The sequence below is a fragment of the Oncorhynchus gorbuscha genome, linkage group LG18 (assembly GCF_021184085.1).
Source record: "Oncorhynchus gorbuscha isolate QuinsamMale2020 ecotype Even-year linkage group LG18, OgorEven_v1.0, whole genome shotgun sequence".
NCBI classification, from domain to species: Eukaryota; Metazoa; Chordata; class Actinopteri; order Salmoniformes; family Salmonidae; genus Oncorhynchus; species Oncorhynchus gorbuscha.
The window spans coordinates 66,424,604-66,449,729 of NC_060190.1; the positions used below are offsets into that span (position 1 = coordinate 66,424,604).

General features: G+C 41.6%; 1 protein-coding gene and 1 pseudogene across 1 annotated transcript in view; one reads left to right on the top strand and one right to left on the bottom strand.

Moving 5' to 3' along the window:
• The first annotated feature begins 486 nt into the window (after window positions 1-486).
• Window positions 487-7,426, top strand: LOC124004023 (annotated as a pseudogene).
• Window positions 7,427-8,657: 1,231 nt separating this feature from the next.
• LOC124003664 (guanine nucleotide-binding protein G(t) subunit alpha-1) overlaps window positions 8,658-25,126 on the bottom strand; it is a 32,016-nt gene continuing 15,547 nt past the window's right edge. The window contains exons 7-9 of the mRNA XM_046312163.1: window positions 10,152-10,305; window positions 9,727-9,941; window positions 8,658-9,527 (exon numbers count right to left, since the gene is read on the bottom strand). Of these exons, the coding sequence (XP_046168119.1) occupies window positions 9,751-9,941; window positions 10,152-10,305 (345 nt within the window). The 3' untranslated portion in view covers window positions 8,658-9,527; window positions 9,727-9,750. The remainder of the gene's footprint in view (window positions 9,528-9,726; window positions 9,942-10,151; window positions 10,306-25,126) is intronic.

Below are 25,126 nucleotides of genomic sequence, written 5' to 3' on the forward strand. Positions count from 1 at the left end.
TCCTATATATTCAAGAAATCGAAAGGCATTCTTGTTAATTTAGACATTGTCCTGTTATCGTTGTTCACCCTCAGTTGCGATATTTTCTGTGGCGCATTTTTGAAATATATATTTATGGTGTCAATACTTTGGAATTATTTAGTAATTATGTTATCTGGGTGGATAAAAAACAAACTATGCTTAAAGATGAACTTTGTCATTAAAATTAAGGACAACATTTGACTACACTCATCGGACTAATACTTGTATCAATAATCATAGCCTACTACCAATAGTCTCGAACTATGATTTTAACTCGAAAACATCAGATTCGCAAACAAATGTCAGAAAGTGAATAAAAATAAGATTTTCATACCTCCAGATTGGTTTTGACATGGGTATTTTCTGACTCTTCACCTGTCTGAGCCTCTACATTTTAATGCTTGTGGGTGTTTTCTATTGGTGCAAAGGTGATGTTGCTTATTTTAAGACCGATCCAGAACAAAGATGCAATGGAAGTCGATACTGGTTGGTCTCGTACTCAGACTGACTTTCAAGTAGTCTACTATAGCTAGCGTTTGGACTGGGACCTAGCTGGGGGTTCAACTTCCCCCTAAATTTAAATGGAGAAGCACAAAGCAGGACCTCTTGTGCCAAACTTGGTGAAGAAGATTCACCTAAGAAGAAGTCTTACCTTAGCCTCTTTGAAGAGAACAGAGATGACAGGAGATATAGCTCCTTCCCGGACACACTCAAGTTAAAGATGAAAGTTATGGCCAAAGACATGTTCTACTTTGGATACGTCAACTACATGAAATATGCCTTTCCCGAAGATGAGCTCAATCCCATTGACTGTCAAGGGAGAGGTCCTGACGTTCTCAACCCGTGAGTATAGGCCTACAACCAATCTGGTAACACGTGCAATTGATTATTCGGTTGGTAGACTGCCCTGTCCAACTAGCTGAAGTGTGTGTCCAGTGTCCATTCATTATTTACATTGTGACGGATGATGTTAACTGTGCGGTTATTGTAATTTGCACCTGTCTGTCATGCAGGACTTGTTATCAAGTCTGGTTAAGGTGATGTAAATAGCTAACCAAATACAGTCACTGTAAGGCTGGTAATTCTATTTGTTTGTCCGCTCTATCTACTTTGAGCGACATTCTTTTGAATCTGATAACAAAAGGCACAAAGAAAATGCACAGCTGGATGAAACGTAATTTCTCTCAAGCTGAAACAGGGTCAATCCATTTAACTTGTTCAGCTTGTGATCAAGTTGAATGTGGTCCCACAATTCCCACCATGGTGTTTGCATTATTGCCTACATGTGCATACCCTCAATCATTGTCAAGCCTCGTTTTTACATGTTTCACCTGAAACAACAGTAGTGAAACATTAACATCAATGATGTCTTGGGAAACTATTAATTGACACCCTCGACACACTACTGGTAAGCAGCTGTATTTTCTATTCCTGTTTCATTTGTGTCAGCTTTTAGGATAATGGTATTCAAACGGTTTAGGAAGGTTTTTCAATGATCCTGGTAATGTGTCTCGCTCCAGGTGCTGGGGAATGTGTCAGAGTTCCATAGAGCTGTGAAGTTGGTGATAGACACGGTATCTTTCGACACTGTGCAAGTGTTTGAGGCTAACATCAGGTGTAAATGTAATATCCGTATTGACTAGAACTTTTTTTGTTAGCTCAGGTTCAAGTTCCAGATGTAAAGATGTAGCAAACAGCTTTACAACCACGGTGGAGTTGCAGCTCACATTTCAGTAAACCACAAGTACCATTTCGTAATCTTTCCAAGCTGCAAAGAAAACAAAAAATTGTAGGTGCTGTGGTGGTGGAGGGAGGGGTGTTTATATTGTTTAAAGTAGGGTAATGGTAGCTCTAATCTAGTGGTAGGAGCAGAGTTCAATGCATCTATCTCTGAATCCTAGCTACCTTAATGTTTAAACAAGGACTGCCTTCTAACTTCTCTTGATGGTTGTCTCATTCGTTCATTATTTGTCCCTCCAGGATCCTGGGTAGTCTGATCTGTGCTCACATCCTCCTGACTGACCCCAAGCATCCCTTCGGTGACGTGGACATGGACGACAATGTGTGTATATATAACGAGCACAACTATGCCGTACTGAAATAACTGTCATGTTCTTCAGTGACTGTCACTTCATTTCCTCAGGTGAACCTGAAGAGTGGTGTCTCTCCAGACAGCATCAATGAGACTTGCACATCTGGGGCTGGCTCCCTGATGGTGGAGTTTGGCATTCTGAGCCGTCTGATTGGAGACTCCACGTTTGAGTGTGTGGCAAGACGGGCTGTCCGAGCCCTGTGGAACCTGAGGAGCAACGAGACAGGCTTGCTAGGTGAGTAGAGATCATCTTTGTAGTTTGTATGTAGATGTTTGCTCATGTGTAGCTGCATCTTTCTCTCTTGTTGTATCGCACATGGTTACCTCTTCTCTTCAAATCTCAGGGAAAGTAGTGAACATTCAAACGGGACAGTGGGTTGGCATGCAAAGTGGCCTGGGAGCAGGGATGGACTTGTTCTACGAGTACCTGCTTAAGTCTTACGTCCTGTTTGGAGAGAGAGAGGACTAGCGGATGTTCCAAGCTTCTTATGAGAGCATCCAGAACCACCTGAGAATGGGGTCAGTCCTGTGCTTGAATTGACTTGATGAGGGTGTGTTTGTGTGGATACATAGTGTTCTAATGGTTGTGTGTTGAATGATTGGCCATATTTGAGGTTATATTAGTCATGTGGCGGCATGTTGTTTAGTGTTGATCTACATTCTGTAAAGGTAAGGTGTGTGTGTTGATGTTGACCTGCAGGAGGGAGTCATGTAATGAGGGAGAAGGGGACCCTCCACTCTACGTCAATGTGAACATGTTCCAAGGCCAGATCATGAACACCTGGATCGACTCCCTGCAAGCCTTCTTCCCTGGCCTCCTGGTAGACACCTCTCTCTCTCTGGGAATGGGGAGCAGTACAAACCCTGCATATGTCCTCAACCTACAATGTCCCAATAAATGTTGTTCAGTAGAATACCTTGGTGTATGTTCAACCTGACAGCGTTACTACTGTTTATGATGTTTTCCCCGTGTCTGTGCCCTGACCCTGTGTCTGTGCTCTGACCCTGTGTCTGTTCTCTGACCCCGTGTCTGTGTCTGTGCCCTGACCCCGTGTCTGTGCCCTGACCCCGTGTTTGTGCTCTGACCCCGTGTCTGTTCTCTGACCCCGTGTCTGTGTCTGTGTCTGTGCCCTGACCCCGTGTCTGTGCTTTGACCCTGTGTCTGTGCCCTGACCCAGTGTCTGTGCTCTGACCCCTGTGCCCTGACCCAGTGTCTGTGCCCTGACCCCGTGTCTGTGCCCTGACCCCGTGTCTGTGCCCTGACCCCGTGTCTGTGCCCTGACCCCGTGTCTGTGCCCTGACCCCGTGTCTGTGCTCTGACCCCGTGTCTGTGCTCTGACCCCGTGTCAGTGCCCTGACCCCGTGTCAGTGCCCTGACCCTGTGTCTGTGCCCTGACCCCGTGTCTGTGTCTGTGTCTGTGCCCTGACCCCGTGTCTGTGCTCTGACCCCATGTCTGTGCCCTGACCCCGTGTCTGTGCCCTGACCCCGTGTCTGTGCCCTGACCCCGTGTCTGTGCCCTGACCCCGTGTCTGTGCTCTGACCCCGTGTCTGTTCTCTGACCCCGTGTCAGTGCCCTGACCCCGTGTCAGTGCCCTGACCCTGTGTCTGTGCCCTGACCCCGTGTCTGTGTCTGTGTCTGTGCCCTGACCCCGTGTCTGTGCTCTGACCCCATGTCTGTTCCCTGACCCCGTGTCTGTGCCCTGACCCCGTGTCTGTGCCCTGACCCCGTGTCTGTGCTCTGACCCCGTGTCTGTGCTCTGACCCCGTGTCTGTGCTCTGACCCCGTGCCTGACCACCTCAGTTGTTGAATGGTGGTGTTGAGGAGGCCATTTGCATGCATGCCTTAAACCATGCCATCTGGAAGCGCTTCGGGGCCCTGCCGGAGAGGTACAACTGGCAGCAGGCGCCTGACGTGCTCTTCTACCCCCTGAGGCCAGAACTGGTGGAGTCCACCTATCTCCTCTACCAGGTACCAGTGCTGCACATGCATTGGAGACAACATTTTGATACAGAATGTTTGTTAGTTTTATTTGTTTTGATCTGCTTTGAGTTATTTCATTTCCCCTCACAGGCAACCAAACATCCTTTGTATTTGCACGTAGGACTGGACATCCTTGAGAGCCTGGAAAAAAATGCCAAAGTCTGGTATAAGTCGGGTCGTTGAAAAACACTTTTACTTTTAGAGAGGAAGTCTGTTTCTACTGTTCCCTAAACTGATGTGTGGATATGACAAGTGTGGGTAAGCCACTCTTCACCACATGGTGGACAAGTCCAAAGAGGATCGCATGGAGAGCTTTTTTCTCAGCGAGACCTGCAAATACCTTTACCTGGTATGTACTTAACTGACTTTATTGTCCCCATGGGGAAATTGTTGCAGTATCATATGCACGTTTAAAGTGCCAATTAAATATAGTAGAAAACAAATTGACAATACAACATTCATATCAGTTACATGCCAATAAAAATAAACTAGCCTTCTGGCCTTACTGGATCAATAGGAACATTAACCTGAGCTGTTTAGTACTTGTACTGTCTAAAAATACCTTTACATGGTATGTACCTGTACTGTATGTTGGTCAGAAACTGGAACAGGCTTTTCTGAGCTAATTGAACCTGTCATTCTAGTTAATCCTGGGACATTCTCCTTCCAGCTGTTTGATGATGACAACCCCTTGCACAAATCAGAGAACAAGTACATCTTCACCACAGAGGGCCATGTGGTACCTATTGATGCTCGCTTCCGGGAGAAGCAGTGGAATGACCTGTTCCCCTGTGAGGAGAGAGTGGTGACAGACCAGGAGACCTCCAACGTGTCATTTTCTATCAACAATATCAATGTAATGACCTCTGATATATAATTATATATTACCCTGACACTGCCTGCATAATCAAATACTGCAGCTTAAAATATACAGTGATGAATGACATACATTTCTTTCTGCTAAATAAGCACAAACATATTTGAAATATGCGGAGTGAGGTCATCTATCAACAACTTATGTTTTATTTTTTGTACAACTCATCATCATCATCATCTCCTCTGCTTCCTTTCTTCAGAGTGACCGGGTCTCTGAAGAGCCCAGGTACTCCCTGCCTTTGAAGAGTGTGTACATGAGACAGATCGATCACATGGTGGGACTGTTCTGAGGAGAGATCACTGCTGTGTCTGTGTCCTCAGTTTGTAGACTCACTAACTCAGGCACAGCTTGTTGTGTGAAGAGGACAGAGGGGTCTCACCTCACCCTGCTCTACCGCTCTGCTGCTCGGGACCAAGGTGGACAATACTCTCTAGGACCTTTTTTAAAATAGCATTTCAATTGTTTTATAATATGCATCAGTTTATTTTGTGAAGGACAATCTTTTTTTTTTCTCCAGTAAAAGGTTTGCTGGATTCCTGTTCCACGGCATTTTAAATGTGACTCATTGGGTGTTGTTTGGTGTCATAACTGGGATGTTTTGGTTGAGGAATGAATGAAGCAGTGATGAGGGCTTTACTGTTCGAGCTTTGGTTTGGGTGTGTAGCTAGGTGTTCTGAACATAACGCCGATCTGTGAACTGTTATTGGGTTGAGGGAACAGTGCCATCCAGATACCTGTTTAATGTCCACAGCATCATTTTAAGTGCATTACGCAAACAAATAGATATACAGGCTGACTCGTGCCTCGCTAGGATTGTCACAGTTATGTTTTCAACTCAGCTCCTGAGGCATCCTGTTATCTTTTTTAAATTCAGTGTTATTCAGATATCTGAGGTGAATGTGTGATATGCATTTCTGACTGTCATGCAATTGTCTTGCAATAGGCAGGTGGATGTATGTATGTCATTTTATGTGCAATGACAGTGAGATACACAGTCACATAATAAGGAGCTAAAAACACTTATTCGACACGTATTAATACAGACTTGACTTGGTACCTTATTTATACAGACTTGACTTGGTACCTTATTTATACAGACTTGGTATTAATGCAGACGTGACACCTTGTTAATGCAGACGTGACCCCTTATTAGTGCAGACGTGACCCCTTATTAATGCAGACGTGACCCCTTATTAGTGCAGACGTGACCCCTTATTAATGCAGACGTGACCCCTTATTAATTGCAGACGTGACCCCTTATTAATGCAGACGTGACCCCTTATTAGTGCAGACGTGACCCCTTATTAATGCAGACGTGACCCCTTATTAATGCAGACGTGACCCCTTATTAATGCAGACGTGACCCCTTATTAATTGCAGACGTGACCCCTTATTAATGCAGACGTGACCCCTTATTAATGCAGACGTGACCCCTTATTAATTGCAGATGTGACCCCTTATTAATGCAGATGTGACCCCTTATTAATGCAGACGTGACCCCTTATTAGTGCAGACGTGACCCCTTATTAGTGCAGACGTGACCCCTTATTAGTGCAGACGTGACCCCTTATTAGTGCAGACGTGACCCCTTATTAGGGCAGACGTGACCCCTTATTAGTGCAGACGTGACCCCTTATTAGTGCAGACGTGACCCCTTATTAGTGCAGACGTGACCCCTTATTAGTGCAGACGTGACACCTTATTAGTGCAGACGTGACCCCTTATTAGTGCAGACGTGACCCCTTATTAATGCAGACGTGAAACCTTATTAGTGCAGACGTGACCCCTTATTAGTGCAGACGTGACCCCTTATTAGTGCAGACGTGAAACCTTATTAGTGCAGACGTGACCCCTTATTAGTGCAGACGTGACCCCTTATTAGTGCAGACGTGACCCTTTATTAGTGCAGACGTGACACCTTATTAGTGCAGACGTGACCCCTTATTAGTGCAGACGTGACCCCTTATTAATGCAGACGTGAAACCTTATTAGTGCAGACGTGACCCCTTATTAGTGCAGACGTGACCCCTTATTAATGCAGACGTGACCCCTTATTAGTGCAGACGTGACCCCTTATTAGTGCAGACGTGACCCCTTATTAGTGCAGACGTGACACCTTATTAGTGCAGACGTGACCCCTTATTAGTGCAGACGTGACCCCTTATTAATGCAGACGTGAAACCTTATTAGTGCAGACGTGACCCCTTATTAGTGCAGACGTGACCCCTTATTAGTGCAGACGTGACACCTTATTAGTGCAGACGTGACCCCTTATTAGTGCAGACGTGACCCCTTATTAATGCAGACGTGAAACCTTATTAGTGCAGACGTGACCCCTTATTAGTGCAGACGTGACCCCTTATTAGTGCAGACGTGACCCCTTATTAATGCAGACGTGAAACCTTATTAGTGCAGACGTGACCCCTTATTAGTGCAGACGTGACCCCTTATTAATGCAGACGTGAAACCTTATTAGTGCAGATGTGACTTAACAGTGCAGAGTGAGATTAGTGCAGACGTGAAATAATTAGTGCAGACGTCCATTCTGCAGACGTGACCCCTTATTAATGCAGACGTGAAACCTCTTTAGTACAGATACCCCTTATTTGCAGACGTGACCCCTTATTAGTGCAGACAAACCCATAATTAGTGCAGATGTTTAATGTTGTTAGTGCAGATCATGTCTCTATTAGTGCAGATTCTGAATTTTAGTGCAGACGTACCCATATTAGTGCAGACGATGACCCTTTATTAGTGCAGATGTGACTTAACATAAAAGTCGAGATGGTTGTGAAATAAGTTAATAACTTCCATTCTGTGTCCGGTATAGAAGGTGGAAATCATCCTCTTTAGTACAATATTATTTACACTTCCTGTTGGTTTAAACAAAGCCATAAAGTGTGTAATGTTTAATGTTGTGTAAGAGTATCATGTCTCTATTGAACAATTCTGAATTTCTATTCCAAGTATTCATATTCAAGGAAGGGCTATTCATGCGGCTTTACACCGGTTGTGCTGCTTTGTTTGTTCATGTTAAATTTGCTGTATATCCAAAGAGTTAGTACACAGCAGTACAGTATGTGTATGTGGATGACCTTGTGCAACCTTCCCTTGACTTAATGGTGCTAACAGACTATGTCAAGTACCAGTATGTGTATGTGGATGACCTTGTGCAACCTTCCCTTGACTTAATGGTTCTAACAGACTATGTCAAGTACCAGTATGTGTATGTGGATGACCTTGTGCAACCTTCCCTTGACTTAATGGTGCTAACAGACTATGTCAAGTACCAGTATGTGTATGTGGATGACCTTGTGCAACCTTCCCTTGACTTAATGGTTCTAACAGACTATGTCAAGTACCAGTATGTGTATGTGGATGACCTTGTGCAACCTTCCCTTGACTTAATGGTGCTAACAGACTATGTCGTACCAGTATGTGGGGAGGAACATATTTTTTTGTGATTGACATCTTGTTTTGCCTCTGTCTTGTGAATTCTAAAATGTTTGTCTTAGATAATCTAATCAGGACTCAACTTTCTTCTCTCAGGTCATCTTGACTTTTAACTAAGTGGGCTTTTGACCTCTACAATACTGTTCAGACAATGCTGTAAGAATGTTTTTCTCTTAATGTCAGAAAAATCTATACAAATATTGTATGTGAAATAAATGCCAAGTACAGAACGTGACGATACTGAGAGGAATTTATTAGTTTTCTACAGAAGCTTTAATAACTCAACATCTGATTCACATTTCACAGTAACATCCTTTGTCATTTCTGTACAGAATGTGTGGCCCAAAGACCTACAAGGCATTCAAATTGGTTTGTGACCAACTTAAAAATACTGCATTTTTACTACAGTTGCTCATCAGTTAGAGATCTAGATACAAGTTACCCTTACCTTTGCAATTCTTTGATGTTTGACATATAAAAATGAACTGGTCCGATTTCATGTGACATTGGTCCTCTCCAGTAGCTTGAGGTCTTTCATACCGTGCCCACTATAGTTAACAGCTCAATCTTTGTTCTAGTATGCCTTATCTACACTTAAAACCCATTTTTGCTAATGAATGGGTTTTATAACTTATTATAACACAAGTTGAAGTGCGTGTGCAGGTGGAGGCCATCTTGTTTCCGTCTAGTTTCCATCTCTTTTGGCTGTATATGCCAGTTACTGGAGCGTAGAGATGATACATTGCCTTACACCTATTCACATTTACTGTCTGGGAGAAGCAGCACTTTCTGCTGACCGAAGGGTCGATGATTCAACTACAGTTCCTAAGAAAGTATGACAGCTTGATTATGATCGACTTATAACATATGTACAGGATAGATCATCTGACATTACACCTCTCTTAGGGCTCATCAAGGTCTCAAATTAACTGAATTGTCTTTGGTTATGATACTGCGTTGGACTGTATGAATTCATGTCTGTGTATGTGTGTGTAGTAATCTATTGGAGAATGGCAGCTCGTAGGGACAATTTCTCATCTTGGTCCGGTCTTGATGAGATTGTTGCCCGCAGTTTGAAAGGGGGAGGAGATAGGAGTTAGGCCTGTAACAGAGGAGTGTTTAGAGGAGATAACAACGTGTCTGGGTGGGTGACAGAGAAATGATGTGCTGATTTATAGTGAGTTGTGTGTGGCGCCTTTCAGGTAAACTATAGTTTACTATGGGGCTTTGGGATTCAATGGACAGAGGCAGACAATCTCTTAGTATCCTAGTATAGTCTAGACCAGAAGAGTTCCACTCACCTATATGGCTATACGGCGTGGCTCTTAGAAGAGACCACAGCTTTTTAGGTTTTCTTTGATGATGATGTCAGTTACGGCGTCAAACACAAACTTGACGTTCTCTGTGTCTGTGGCACAGGTCATGTGTGAGTAGACCTCCTTGATATCTCGCCGCAAGTTCAGGTCCAGGAACTGGAGTTTGATGTAGTTACCAGCATCCTCATAGGTGTTGGGGCCTACAGGGAATCAAACAACATTTAAGGAAATAATACTTACAATACTGTCAAAAGAGTCAAGAGCTGAAATCAAAGCTGGCTTATGCTATGGACAAACACAATATGCAATAGTTAAGAGCTGACATTGGTCTAACATCAAAAGAACATTGAGAAAACACTGAGTGTTCCAAGGAGAATAGACCAGTGGCAGATCTGCTGTTGTGAGCCCACCGTCGTAGTCGGGGAAGCACATGCTCAGGTGAGCCTTCTTGATCTTCTCGGTGAAGACATCTTTCTTGTTGAGGAAGAGTACGATGGAGGTGGCTATAAAGTAGCGGTGGTTGCAGATACTGTTGAACAGGTGGAGACTCTCGTGCATTCGGTTCTTCATGAGGAGAGAATCACACAGATGGATAACATGCATGAAACAAGCTAATGAAACTGATTATTCTACAATTAATTTCTCCATGAGATCACAAAGCCGCTACTCTGACCACTACTCTGTCCATACAGTTCCACGGTACCATTGTCTTCCGTCAGATGGCATCATTCTAACGTGACAAGCATCTCCAGGAGCCATCAGTGCAGACGGCCGCCGTGCTATCTGACGTGAGACAATGCAGTGACTACCTCAATCTCGTGTCTATGATGATGATATCTCACCACTTCATCCTACAGTGACTCCTTCAATCTAGTGTCTATGATGATGATATCTCACCACTTCATCCTACAGTGACTCCTTCAATCTAGTGTCTATGATGATGATATCTCACCACTTCATCCTACAGTGACTCCTTCCATCTAGTGTTTATGATGATGATATCTCACCACTTCATCCTCCAGTGACTCCTTCAATCTAGTGTCTATGATGATGATATCTCACCACTTCACCCTACAGTGACTCCTTTAATCTAGTGTCTATGATGATGATGATATCTCAACACTTCATCCTACAGTGACTCCTTCAATCTAGTGTCTATGATGATGATATCTCACCACTTCATCCTACAGTGACTCCTTTTATCTAGTGTCTTTTTCATCCTACAGTGACTCTTTTATCTAGTGTCTATGATGATGATATCTCACCACTTCATCCTCCAGTGACTCCTTCAATCTAGTGTCTATGATGATGATATCTCACCACTTCATCCTACAGTGACTCCTTTTATCTAGTGTCTATGATGATGATATCTCACCACTTCATCCTACAGTGACTCCTTTTATCTAGTGTCTATGATGATGATATCTCACCACTTCATCCTCCAGTGACTCCTTCAATCTAGTGTCTATGATGATGATATCTCACCACTTCATCCTACAGTGACTCCTTTTATCTAGTGTCTATGATGATGATATCTCACCACTTCATCCTACAGTGACTCCTTTTATCTAGTGTCTATGATGATGATATCTCACCACTTCATCCTCCAGTGACTCCTTCAATCTAGTGTCTATGATGATGATATCTCACCACTTCATCCTACAGTGACTCCTTTTATCTAGTGTCTATGATGATGATATCTCACCACTTCATCCTACAGTGACTCCTTTTATCTAGTGTCTATGATGATGATATCTCACCACTTCATCCTACAGTGACTCCTTCAATCTAGTGTCTATGATGATGATATCTCACCACTTCATCCTACAGTGACTCATTTAATCTAGTGTCTATGATGATGATATCTCACCACTTCATCCTACAGTGACTCCTTCAATCTAGTGTCTATGATGATGATGATGATATCTCACCACTTCATCCTCCAGTGACTCCTTCAATCTAGTGTCTATGATGATGATATCTCACCACTTCATCTTACAGTGACTCCTTTTATCTAGTGTCTATGATGATGATATCTCACCACTTCATCCTACAGTGACTCCTTCAATCTAGTGTCTATGATGATGATATCTCACCACTTCATCCTCCAGTGACTCCTTCAATCTAGTGTCTATGATGATGATATCTCACCACTTCATCCTCCAGTGACTCCTTCAATCTAGTGTCTATGATGATGATATCTCACCACTTCATCTTACAGTGACTCCTTTATCTAGTGTCTATGATGATGATATCTCACCACTTCATCCTACAGTGACTCCTTCAATCTAGTGTCTATGATGATGATATCTCACCACTTCATCCTACAGTGACTCCTTCAATCTAGTGTCTATGATGATGATATCTCACCACTTCATCCTACAGTGACTCCTTCAATCTAGTGTCTATGATGATTATATCTCACCACTTCATCCTACAGTGACTCCTTCAATCTTGTGTCTATGATGCTGATATCTCACCACTTCATCCTACAGTGACTCCTTCAATCTAGTGTCTATGATGATGATATCTCACCACTTCATCCTACAGTGACTCCTTCAATCTAGTGTCTATGATGATGATGATGATATCCAACCACTTCATCCTACAGTGACTCCTTCAATCTAGTGTCTATGATGCTGATATCTCACCACTTCATCCTCCAGTGACTCCTTTAATCTAGTGTCTATGATGATGATGATGATATCTCACCACTTCACCCTACAGTGACTCCTTTAATCTAGTGTCTATGATGATGATGATATCTCAACACTTCATCCTACAGTGACTCCTTCAATCTAGTGTCTATGATGATGATATCTCACCACTTCATCCTACAGTGACTCCTTTTATCTAGTGTCTATGATGATGATATCTCACCACTTCATCCTCCAGTGACTCCTTCAATCTAGTGTCTATGAAGATGATATCTCACCACTTCATCCTACAGTGACTCCTTTTATCTAGTGTCTATGATGATGATATCTCACCACTTCATCCTACAGTGACTCCTTTTATCTAGTGTCTATGATGATGATATCTCACCACTTCATCCTACAGTGACTCCTTCAATCTAGTGTCTATGATGATGATATCTCACCACTTCATCCTACAGTGACTCATTTAATCTAGTGTCTATGATGATGATATCTCACCACTTCATCCTACAGTGACTCCTTCAATCTAGTGTCTATGATGATGATGATGATATCTCACCACTTCATCCTACAGTGACTCCTTTTATCTAGTGTCTATGATGATGATATCTCACCACTTCATCCTACAGTGACTCCTTCAATCTAGTGTCTATGATGATGATATCTCACCACTTCATCCTACAGTGACTCATTTAATCTAGTGTCTATGATGATGATATCTCACCACTTCATCCTACAGTGACTCCTTCAATCTAGTGTCTATGATGATGATATCTCACCACTTCATCCTACAGTGACTCCTTCAATCTAGTGTCTATGATGATTATATCTCACCACTTCATCCTACAGTGACTCCTTCAATCTTGTGTCTATGATGCTGATATCTCACCACTTCATCCTACAGTGACTCCTTCAATCTAGTGTCTATGATGATGATATCTCACCACTTCATCCTACAGTGACTCCTTCAATCTAGTGTCTATGATGATGATGATGATATCTCACCACTTCATGCTACAGTGACTCCTTCAATCTAGTGTCTATGATGCTGATATCTCACCACTTCATCCTACAGTGACTCCTTCAATCTTGTGTCTATGATGATGATATCTCACCACTTCATCCTACAGTGACTCCTTCAATCTAGTGTCTATGATGATGATATCTCACCACTTCATCCTACAGTGACTCCTTCAATCTAGTGTCTATGATGATGATGATGATATCTCACCACTTCATCCTACAGTGACTCCTTCAATCTAGTGTCTATGATGCTGATATCTCACCACTTCATCCTCCAGTGACTCCTTTAATCTAGTGTCTATGATGATGATGATGATATCTCACCACTTCACCCTACAGTGACTCCTTTAATCTAGTGTCTATGATGATGATGATATCTCAACACTTCATCCTACAGTGACTCCTTCAATCTAGTGTCTATGATGATGATATCTCACCACTTCATCCTACAGTGACTCCTTTTATCTAGTGTCTATGATGATGATATCTCACCACTTCATCCTCCAGTGACTCCTTCAATCTAGTGTCTATGATGATGATATCTCACCACTTCATCCTACAGTGACTCCTTTTATCTAGTGTCTATGATGATGATATCTCACCACTTTATCCTACAGTGACTCCTTTTATCTAGTGTCTATGATGATGATATCTCACCACTTCATCCTACAGTGACTCCTTCAATCTAGTGTCTATGATGATGATATCTCACCACTTCATCCTACAGTGACTCATTTAATCTAGTGTCTATGATGATGATATCTCACCACTTCATCCTACAGTGACTCCTTCAATCTAGTGTCTATGATGATGATGATGATATCTCACCACTTCATCCTCCAGTGACTCCTTCAATCTAGTGTCTATGATGATGATATCTCACCACTTCATCCTACAGTGACTCCTTTTATCTAGTGTCTATGATGATGATATCTCACCACTTCATCCTACAGTGACTCCTTCAATCTAGTGTCTATGATGATGATATCTCACCACTTCATCCTACAGTGACCCATTTAATCTAGTGTCTATGATGATGATATCTCACCACTTCATCCTACAGTGACTCCTTCAATCTAGTGTCTATGATGATGATATCTCACCACTTCATCCTACAGTGACTCCTTCAATCTAGTGTCTATGATGATTATATCTCACCACTTCATCCTACAGTGACTCCTTCAATCTTGTGTCTATGATGCTGATATCTCACCACTTCATCCTACAGTGACTCCTTCAATCTAGTGTCTATGATGATGATATCTCACCACTTCATCCTACAGTGACTCCTTCAATCTAGTGTCTATGATGATGATGATGATATCTCACCACTTCATGCTACAGTGACTCCTTCAATCTAGTGTCTATGATGCTGATATCTCACCACTTCATCCTACAGTGACTCCTTCAATCTTGTGTCTATGATGATGATATCTCACCACTTCATCCTACAGTGACTCCTTCAATCTAGTGTCTATGATGATGATATCTCACCACTTCATCCTACAGTGACTCCTTCAATCTAGTGTCTATGATGATGATATCTCACCACTTCATCCTACAGTGACTCCTTCAATCTAGTGTCTATGATGATGATGATGATATCTCACCACTTCATCCTACAGTGACTCCTTCAATCTAGTGTCTATGATGCTGATATCTCACCACTTCATCCTACAGTGACTCCTTCAATCTAGTGTCTATGATGATGATATCTCACCACTTCATCCTACAGTGACTCCTTTAATCTAGTGTCTATGATGATGATGATATCTCACCACTTCATCATACAGTGACTCCTTTAATCTAGTGTCTATGATGCTGATATCTCACCACTTCATCCTACAGTGACTCCTTCAATCTAGTGTCTATGATGATGATGATATCTCACCACTTCATCCTACAGTGACTCCTTTAATCTAGTGTCTATGATGATGATGATATCTCACCACTTCATCCTACAGTGACTCCTTCAATCTTGTGTCTATGATGCTGATATCTCACCACTTCATCCTCCAGTGACTCCTTCAATCTTGTGTCTATGATGCTGATATCTCACCACTTCATCCTACAGTGACTCCTTCAATCTTGTGTCTATGATGCTGATATCTCACCACTTCATCCTCCAGTGACTCCTTCAATCTTGTGTCTATGATGCTGATATCTCACCACTTCATCCTACAGTGACTCCTTCAATCTTGTGTCTATGATGCTGATATCTCACCACTTCATCCTACAGTGACTCCTTCAATCTTGTGTCTATGATGCTGATATCTCACCACTTCACCCTACAGTGACTCCTTTAATCTAGTGTCTATGATGATGATGATATCTCACCACTTCATCATACAGTGACTCCTTTAATCTAGTGTCTATGATGCTGATATCTCACCACTTCATCCTACAGTGACTCCTTCAATCTAGTGTCTATGGTGATGATATCTCACCACTTCGTCCTACAGTGACTCCTTCAATCTAGTGTCTATGATGATGATGATGATATCTCACCACTTCATGCTACAGTGACTCCTTCAATCTAGTGTCTATGATGCTGATATCTCACCACTTCATCCTACAGTGACTCCTTTAATCTAGTGTCTATGATGATGATATCTCACCACTTCATCATACAGTGACTCCTTTAATCTAGTGTCTATGATGATGATATCTCACCACTTCATCCTACAGTGACTCCTTCAATCTAGTGTCTATGATGATGATATCTCACCACTTCATCCTACAGTGACTCCTTCAATCTAGTGTCTATGATGATTATATCTCACCACTTCATCCTACAGTGACTCCTTCAATCTTGTGTCTATGATGCTGATATCTCACCACTTCATCCTACAGTGACTCCTTCAATCTAGTGTCTATGATGATGATATCTCACCACTTCATCCTACAGTGACTCATTTAATCTAGTGTCTATGATGATGATATCTCACCAATTCATCCTACAGTGACTCCTTCAATCTAGTGTCTATGATGATGATATCTCACCACTTCATCCTACAGTGACTCCTTCAATCTAGTGTCTATGATGATGATATCTCACCACTTCATCCTACAGTGACTCCTTCAATCTTGTGTCTATGATGCTGATATCTCACCACTTCATCCTACAGTGACTCCTTCAATCTAGTGTCTATGATGATGATATCTCACCACTTCATCCTACAGTGACTCCTTCAATCTAGTGTCTATGATGATGATGATGATATCTCACCACTTCATGCTACAGTGACTCCTTCAATCTAGTGTCTATGATGCTGATATCTCACCACTTCATCCTACAGTGACTCCTTCAATCTTGTGTCTATGATGATGATATCTCACCACTTCATCCTACAGTGACTCCTTCAATCTAGTGTCTATGATGATGATATCTCACCACTTCATCCTACAGTGACTCCTTCAATCTAGTGTCTATGATGATGATGATGATATCTCACCACTTCATCCTACAGTGACTCCTTCAATCTAGTGTCTATGATGCTGATATCTCACCACTTCATCCTCCAGTGACTCCTTTAATCTAGTGTCTATGATGATGATGATGATATCTCACCACTTCACCCTACAGTGACTCCTTTAATCTAGTGTCTATGATGATGATGATATCTCAACACTTCATCCTACAGTGACTCCTTCAATCTAGTGTCTATGATGATGATATCTCACCACTTCATCCTACAGTGACTCCTTTTATCTAGTGTCTATGATGATGATATCTCACCACTTCATCCTCCAGTGACTCCTTCAATCTAGTGTCTATGATGATGATATCTCACCACTTCATCCTACAGTGACTCCTTTTATCTAGTGTCTATGATGATGATATCTCACCACTTTATCCTACAGTGACTCCTTTTATCTAGTGTCTATGATGATGATATCTCACCACTTCATCCTACAGTGACTCCTTCAATCTAGTGTCTATGATGATGATATCTCACCACTTCATCCTACAGTGACTCATTTAATCTAGTGTCTATGATGATGATATCTCACCACTTCATCCTACAGTGACTCCTTCAATCTAGTGTCTATGATGATGATGATGATATCTCACCACTTCATCCTCCAGTGACTCCTTCAATCTAGTGTCTATGATGATGATATCTCACCACTTCATCCTACAGTGACTCCTTTTATCTAGTGTCTATGATGATGATATCTCACCACTTCATCCTACAGTGACTCCTTCAATCTAGTGTCTATGATGATGATATCTCACCACTTCATCCTACAGTGACCCATTTAATCTAGTGTCTATGATGATGATATCTCACCACTTCATCCTACAGTGACTCCTTCAATCTAGTGTCTATGATGATGATATCTCACCACTTCATCCTACAGTGACTCCTTCAATCTAGTGTCTATGATGATTATATCTCACCACTTCATCCTACAGTGACTCCTTCAATCTTGTGTCTATGATGCTGATATCTCACCACTTCATCCTACAGTGACTCCTTCAATCTAGTGTCTATGATGATGATATCTCACCACTTCATCCTACAGTGACTCCTTCAATCTAGTGTCTATGATGATGATGATGATATCTCACCACTTCATGCTACAGTGACTCCTTCAATCTAGTGTCTATGATGCTGATATCTCACCACTTCATCCTACAGTGACTCCTTCAATCTTGTGTCTATGATGATGATATCTCACCACTTCATCCTACAGTGACTCCTTCAATCTAGTGTCTATGATGATGATATCTCACCACTTCATCCTACAGTGACTCCTTCAATCTAGTGTCTATGATGATGATATCTCACCACTTCATCCTACAGTGACTCCTTCAATCTAGTGTCTATGATGATGATGATGATATCTCACCACTTCATCCTACAGTGACTCCTTCAATCTAGTGTCTATGATGCTGATATCTCACCACTTCATCCTACAGTGACTCCTTCAATCTAGTGTCTATGATGATGATATCTCACCACTTCATCCTACAGTGACTCCTTTAATCTAGTGTCTATGATGATGATGATATCTCACCACTTCATCATACAGTGACTCCTTTAATCTAGTGTCTATGATGCTGATATCTCACCACTTCATCCTACAGTGACTCCTTCAATCTAGTGTCTATGATGATGATGATATCTCACCACTTCATCCTACAGTGACTCCTTTAATCTAGTGTCTATGATGATGATGATATCTCACCACTTCATCCTACAGTGACTCCTTCAATCTTGTGTCTATGATGCTGATATCTCACCACTTCATCCTCCAGTGACTCCTTCAATCTTGTGTCTATGATGCTGATATCTCACCACTTCATCCTACAGTGACTCCTTCAATCTTGTGTCTATGATGCTGATATCTCACCACTTCATCCTCCAGTGACTCCTTCAATCTTGTGTCTATGATGCTGATATCTCACCACTTCATCCTACAGTGACTCCTTCAATCTTGTGTCTATGATGCTGATATCTCACCACTTCATCCTACAGTGACTCCTTCAATCTTGTGTCTATGATGCTGATATCTCACCACTTCACCCTACAGTGACTCCTTTAATCTAGTGTCTATGATGATGATGATATCTCACCACTTCATCATACAGTGACTCCTTTAATCTAGTGTCTATGATGCTGATATCTCACCACTTCATCCTACAGTGACTCCTTCAATCTAGTGTCTATGGTGATGATATCTCACCACTTCGTCCTACAGTGACTCCTTCAATCTAGTGTCTATGATGATGATGATGATATCTCACCACTTCATGCTACAGTGACTCCTTCAATCTAGTGTCTATGATGCTGATATCTCACCACTTCATCCTACAGTGACTCCTTTAATCTAGTGTCTATGATGATGATATCTCACCACTTCATCATACAGTGACTCCTTTAATCTAGTGTCTATGATGCTGATATCTCACCACTTCATCCTACAGTGACTCCTTCAATCTAGTGTCTATGATGATGATGATATCTCACCACTTCATCCTACAGTGACTCCTTTAATCTAGTGTCTATGATGATGATGATATCTCACCACTTCATCCTACAGTGACTCCTTTAATCTAGTGTCTATGATGATGATGATATCTCACCACTTCATCCTCCAGTGACTCCTTTAATCTAGTGTCTATGATGCTGATATCTCACCACTTCATCCTACAGTGACTCCTTCAATCTAGTGTCTATGATGATGATGATGATATCTCACCACTTCATCCTACAGTGACTCCTTCAATCTAGTGTCTATGATGCTGATATATCACCACTTCATCCTACAGTGACTCCTTTAATCTAGTGTCTATGATGATGATGATATCTCACCACTTCATCATACAGTGACTCCTTTAATCTAGTGTCTATGATGCTGATATCTCACCACTTCATCCTACAGTGACTCCTTCAATCTAGTGTCTATGGTGATGATATCTCACCACTTCGTCCTACAGTGACTCCTTCAATCTAGTGTCTATGATGATGATGATGATATCTCACCACTTCATGCTACAGTGACTCCTTCAATCTAGTGTCTATGATGCTGATATCTCACCACTTCATCCTACAGTGACTCCTTTAATCTAGTGTCTATGATGATGATATCTCACCACTTCATCATACAGTGACTCCTTTAATCTAGTGTCTATGATGCTGATATCTCACCACTTCATCCTACAGTGACTCCTTCAATCTTGTGTCTATGATGCTGATATCTCACCACTTCATCCTACAGTGACTCCTTCAATCTTGTGTCTATGATGCTGATATCTCACCACTTCATCCTACAGTGACTCCTTCAATCTTGTGTCTATGATGCTGATATCTCACCACTTCACCCTACAGTGACTCCTTTAATCTAGTGTCTATGATGATGATGATATCTCACCACTTCATCATACAGTGACTCCTTTAATCTAGTGTCTATGATGCTGATATCTCACCACTTCATCCTACAGTGACTCCTTCAATCTAGTGTCTATGGTGATGATATCTCACCACTTCGTCCTACAGTGACTCCTTCAATCTAGTGTCTATGATGATGATGATGATATCTCACCACTTCATGCTACAGTGACTCCTTCAATCTAGTGTCTATGATGCTGATATCTCACCACTTCATCCTACAGTGACTCCTTTAATCTAGTGTCTATGATGATGATATCTCACCACTTCATCATACAGTGACTCCTTTAATCTAGTGTCTATGATGATGATATCTCACCACTTCATCCTACAGTGACTCCTTTAATCTAGTGTCTATGATGATGATATCTCACCACTTCATCCTACAGTGACTCCTTCAATCTAGTGTCTATGATGATGATATCTCACCACTTCATCCTACAGTGACTCCTTCAATCTAGTGTCTATGATGATGATATCTCACCACTTCATCCTACAGTGACTCATTTAATCTAGTGTCTATGATGATGATATCTCACCACTTCATCCTACAGTGACTCCTTCAATCTAGTGTCTATGATGCTGATATCTCACCACTTCATCCTACAGTGACTCCTTCAATCTAGTGTCTATGATGATGATATCTCACCACTTCATCCTACAGTGACTCATTTAATCTAGTGTCTATGATGATGATATCTCACCACTTCATCCTACAGTGACTCCTTCAATCTAGTGTCTATGATGCTGATATCTCACCACTTCATCCTACAGTGACTCCTTCAATCTAGTGTCTATGATGATTATATCTCACCACTTCATCCTACAGTGACTCCTTCAATCTTGTGTCTATGATGCTGATATCTCACCACTTCATCCTACAGTGACTCCTTCAATCTAGTGTCTATGATGATGATATCTCACCACTTCATCCTACAGTGACTCCTTCAATCTAGTGTCTATGATGATGATGATGATATCTCACCACTTCATGCTACAGTGACTCCTTCAATCTAGTGTCTATGATGCTGATATCTCACCACTTCATCCTACAGTGACTCCTTCAATCTTGTGTCTATGATGATGATATCTCACCACTTCATCCTACAGTGACTCCTTCAATCTAGTGTCTATGATGATGATATCTCACCACTTCATCCTACAGTGACTCCTTCAATCTAGTGTCTATGATGATGATGATGATATCTCACCACTTCATCCTACAGTGACTCCTTCAATCTAGTGTCTATGATGCTGATATCTCACCACTTCATCCTCCAGTGACTCCTTTAATCTAGTGTCTATGATGATGATGATGATATCTCACCACTTCACCCTACAGTGACTCCTTTAATCTAGTGTCTATGATGATGATGATATCTCAACACTTCATCCTACAGTGACTCCTTCAATCTAGTGTCTATGATGATGATATCTCACCACTTCATCCTACAGTGACTCCTTTTATCTAGTGTCTATGATGATGATATCTCACCACTTCATCCTCCAGTGACTCCTTCAATCTAGTGTCTATGATGATGATATCTCACCACTTCATCCTACAGTGACTCCTTTTATCTAGTGTCTATGATGATGATATCTCACCACTTTATCCTACAGTGACTCCTTTTATCTAGTGTCTATGATGATGATATCTCACCACTTCATCCTACAGTGACTCCTTCAATCTAGTGTCTATGATGATGATATCTCACCACTTCATCCTACAGTGACTCATTTAATCTAGTGTCTATGATGATGATATCTCACCACTTCATCCTACAGTGACTCCTTCAATCTAGTGTCTATGATGATGATGATGATATCTCACCACTTCATCCTCCAGTGACTCCTTCAATCTAGTGTCTATGATGATGATATCTCACCACTTCATCCTACAGTGACTCCTTTTATCTAGTGTCTATGATGATGATATCTCACCACTTCATCCTACAGTGACTCCTTCAATCTAGTGTCTATGATGATGATATCTCACCACTTCATCCTACAGTGACCCATTTAATCTAGTGTCTATGATGATGATATCTCACCACTTCATCCTACAGTGACTCCTTCAATCTAGTGTCTATGATGATGATATCTCACCACTTCATCCTACAGTGACTCCTTCAATCTAGTGTCTATGATGATTATATCTCACCACTTCATCCTACAGTGACTCCTTCAATCTTGTGTCTATGATGCTGATATCTCACCACTTCATCCTACAGTGACTCCTTCAATCTAGTGTCTATGATGATGATATCTCACCACTTCATCCTACAGTGACTCCTTCAATCTAGTGTCTATGATGATGATGATGATATCTCACCACTTCATGCTACAGTGACTCCTTCAATCTAGTGTCTATGATGCTGATATCTCACCACTTCATCCTACAGTGACTCCTTCAATCTTGTGTCTATGATGATGATATCTCACCACTTCATCCTACAGTGACTCCTTCAATCTAGTGTCTATGATGATGATATCTCACCACTTCATCCTACAGTGACTCCTTCAATCTAGTGTCTATGATGATGATATCTCACCACTTCATCCTACAGTGACTCCTTCAATCTAGTGTCTATGATGATGATGATGATATCTCACCACTTCATCCTACAGTGACTCCTTCAATCTAGTGTCTATGATGCTGATATCTCACCACTTCATCCTACAGTGACTCCTTCAATCTAGTGTCTATGATGATGATATCTCACCACTTCATCCTACAGTGACTCCTTTAATCTAGTGTCTATGATGATGATGATATCTCACCACTTCATCATACAGTGACTCCTTTAATCTAGTGTCTATGATGCTGATATCTCACCACTTCATCCTACAGTGACTCCTTCAATCTAGTGTCTATGATGATGATGATATCTCACCACTTCATCCTACAGTGACTCCTTTAATCTAGTGTCTATGATGATGATGATATCTCACCACTTCATCCTACAGTGACTCCTTCAATCTTGTGTCTATGATGCTGATATCTCACCACTTCATCCTCCAGTGACTCCTTCAATCTTGTGTCTATGATGCTGATATCTCACCACTTCATCCTACAGTGACTCCTTCAATCTTGTGTCTATGATGCTGATATCTCACCACTTCATCCTCCAGTGACTCCTTCAATCTTGTGTCTATGATGCTGATATCTCACCACTTCATCCTACAGTGACTCCTTCAATCTTGTGTCTATGATGCTGATATCTCACCACTTCATCCTACAGTGACTCCTTCAATCTTGTGTCTATGATGCTGATATCTCACCACTTCACCCTACAGTGACTCCTTTAATCTAGTGTCTATGATGATGATGATATCTCACCACTTCATCATACAGTGACTCCTTTAATCTAGTGTCTATGATGCTGATATCTCACCACTTCATCCTACAGTGACTCCTTCAATCTAGTGTCTATGGTGATGATATCTCACCACTTCGTCCTACAGTGACTCCTTCAATCTAGTGTCTATGATGATGATGATGATATCTCACCACTTCATGCTACAGTGACTCCTTCAATCTAGTGTCTATGATGCTGATATCTCACCACTTCATCCTACAGTGACTCCTTTAATCTAGTGTCTATGATGATGATATCTCACCACTTCATCATACAGTGACTCCTTTAATCTAGTGTCTATGATGCTGATATCTCACCACTTCATCCTACAGTGACTCCTTCAATCTAGTGTCTATGATGATGATGATATCTCACCACTTCATCCTACAGTGACTCCTTTAATCTAGTGTCTATGATGATGATGATATCTCACCACTTCATCCTACAGTGACTCCTTTAATCTAGTGTCTATGATGATGATGATATCTCACCACTTCATCCTCCAGTGACTCCTTTAATCTAGTGTCTATGATGCTGATATCTCACCACTTCATCCTACAGTGACTCCTTCAATCTAGTGTCTATGATGATGATGATGATATCTCACCACTTCATCCTACAGTGACTCCTTCAATCTAGTGTCTATGATGCTGATATATCACCACTTCATCCTACAGTGACTCCTTTAATCTAGTGTCTATGATGATGATGATATCTCACCACTTCATCATACAGTGACTCCTTTAATCTAGTGTCTATGATGCTGATATCTCACCACTTCATCCTACAGTGACTCCTTCAATCTAGTGTCTATGGTGATGATATCTCACCACTTCGTCCTACAGTGACTCCTTCAATCTAGTGTCTATGATGATGATATCTCACCACTTCATGCTACAGTGACTCCTTCAATCTAGTGTCTATGATGCTGATATCTCACCACTTCATCCTACAGTGACTCCTTTAATCTAGTGTCTATGATGATGATATCTCACCACTTCATCATACAGTGACTCCTTTAATCTAGTGTCTATGATGCTGATATCTCACCACTTCATCCTACAGTGACTCCTTCAATCTAGTGTCTATGATGATGATGATATCTCACCACTTCATCCTACAGTGACTCCTTTAATCTAGTGTCTATGATGATGATGATATCTCACCACTTCATCCTACAGTGACTCCTTTAATCTAGTGTCTATGATGATGATGATATCTCACCACTTCATCCTCCAGTGACTCCTTTAATCTAGTGTCTATGATGCTGATATCTCACCACTTCATCCTACAGTGACTCCTTCAATCTAGTGTCTATGATGATGATGATGATATCTCACCACTTCATCCTACAGTGACTCCTTCAATCTAGTGTCTATGATGCTGATATATCACCACTTCATCCTACAGTGACTCCTTCAATCTAGTGTCTATGATGATGATGATG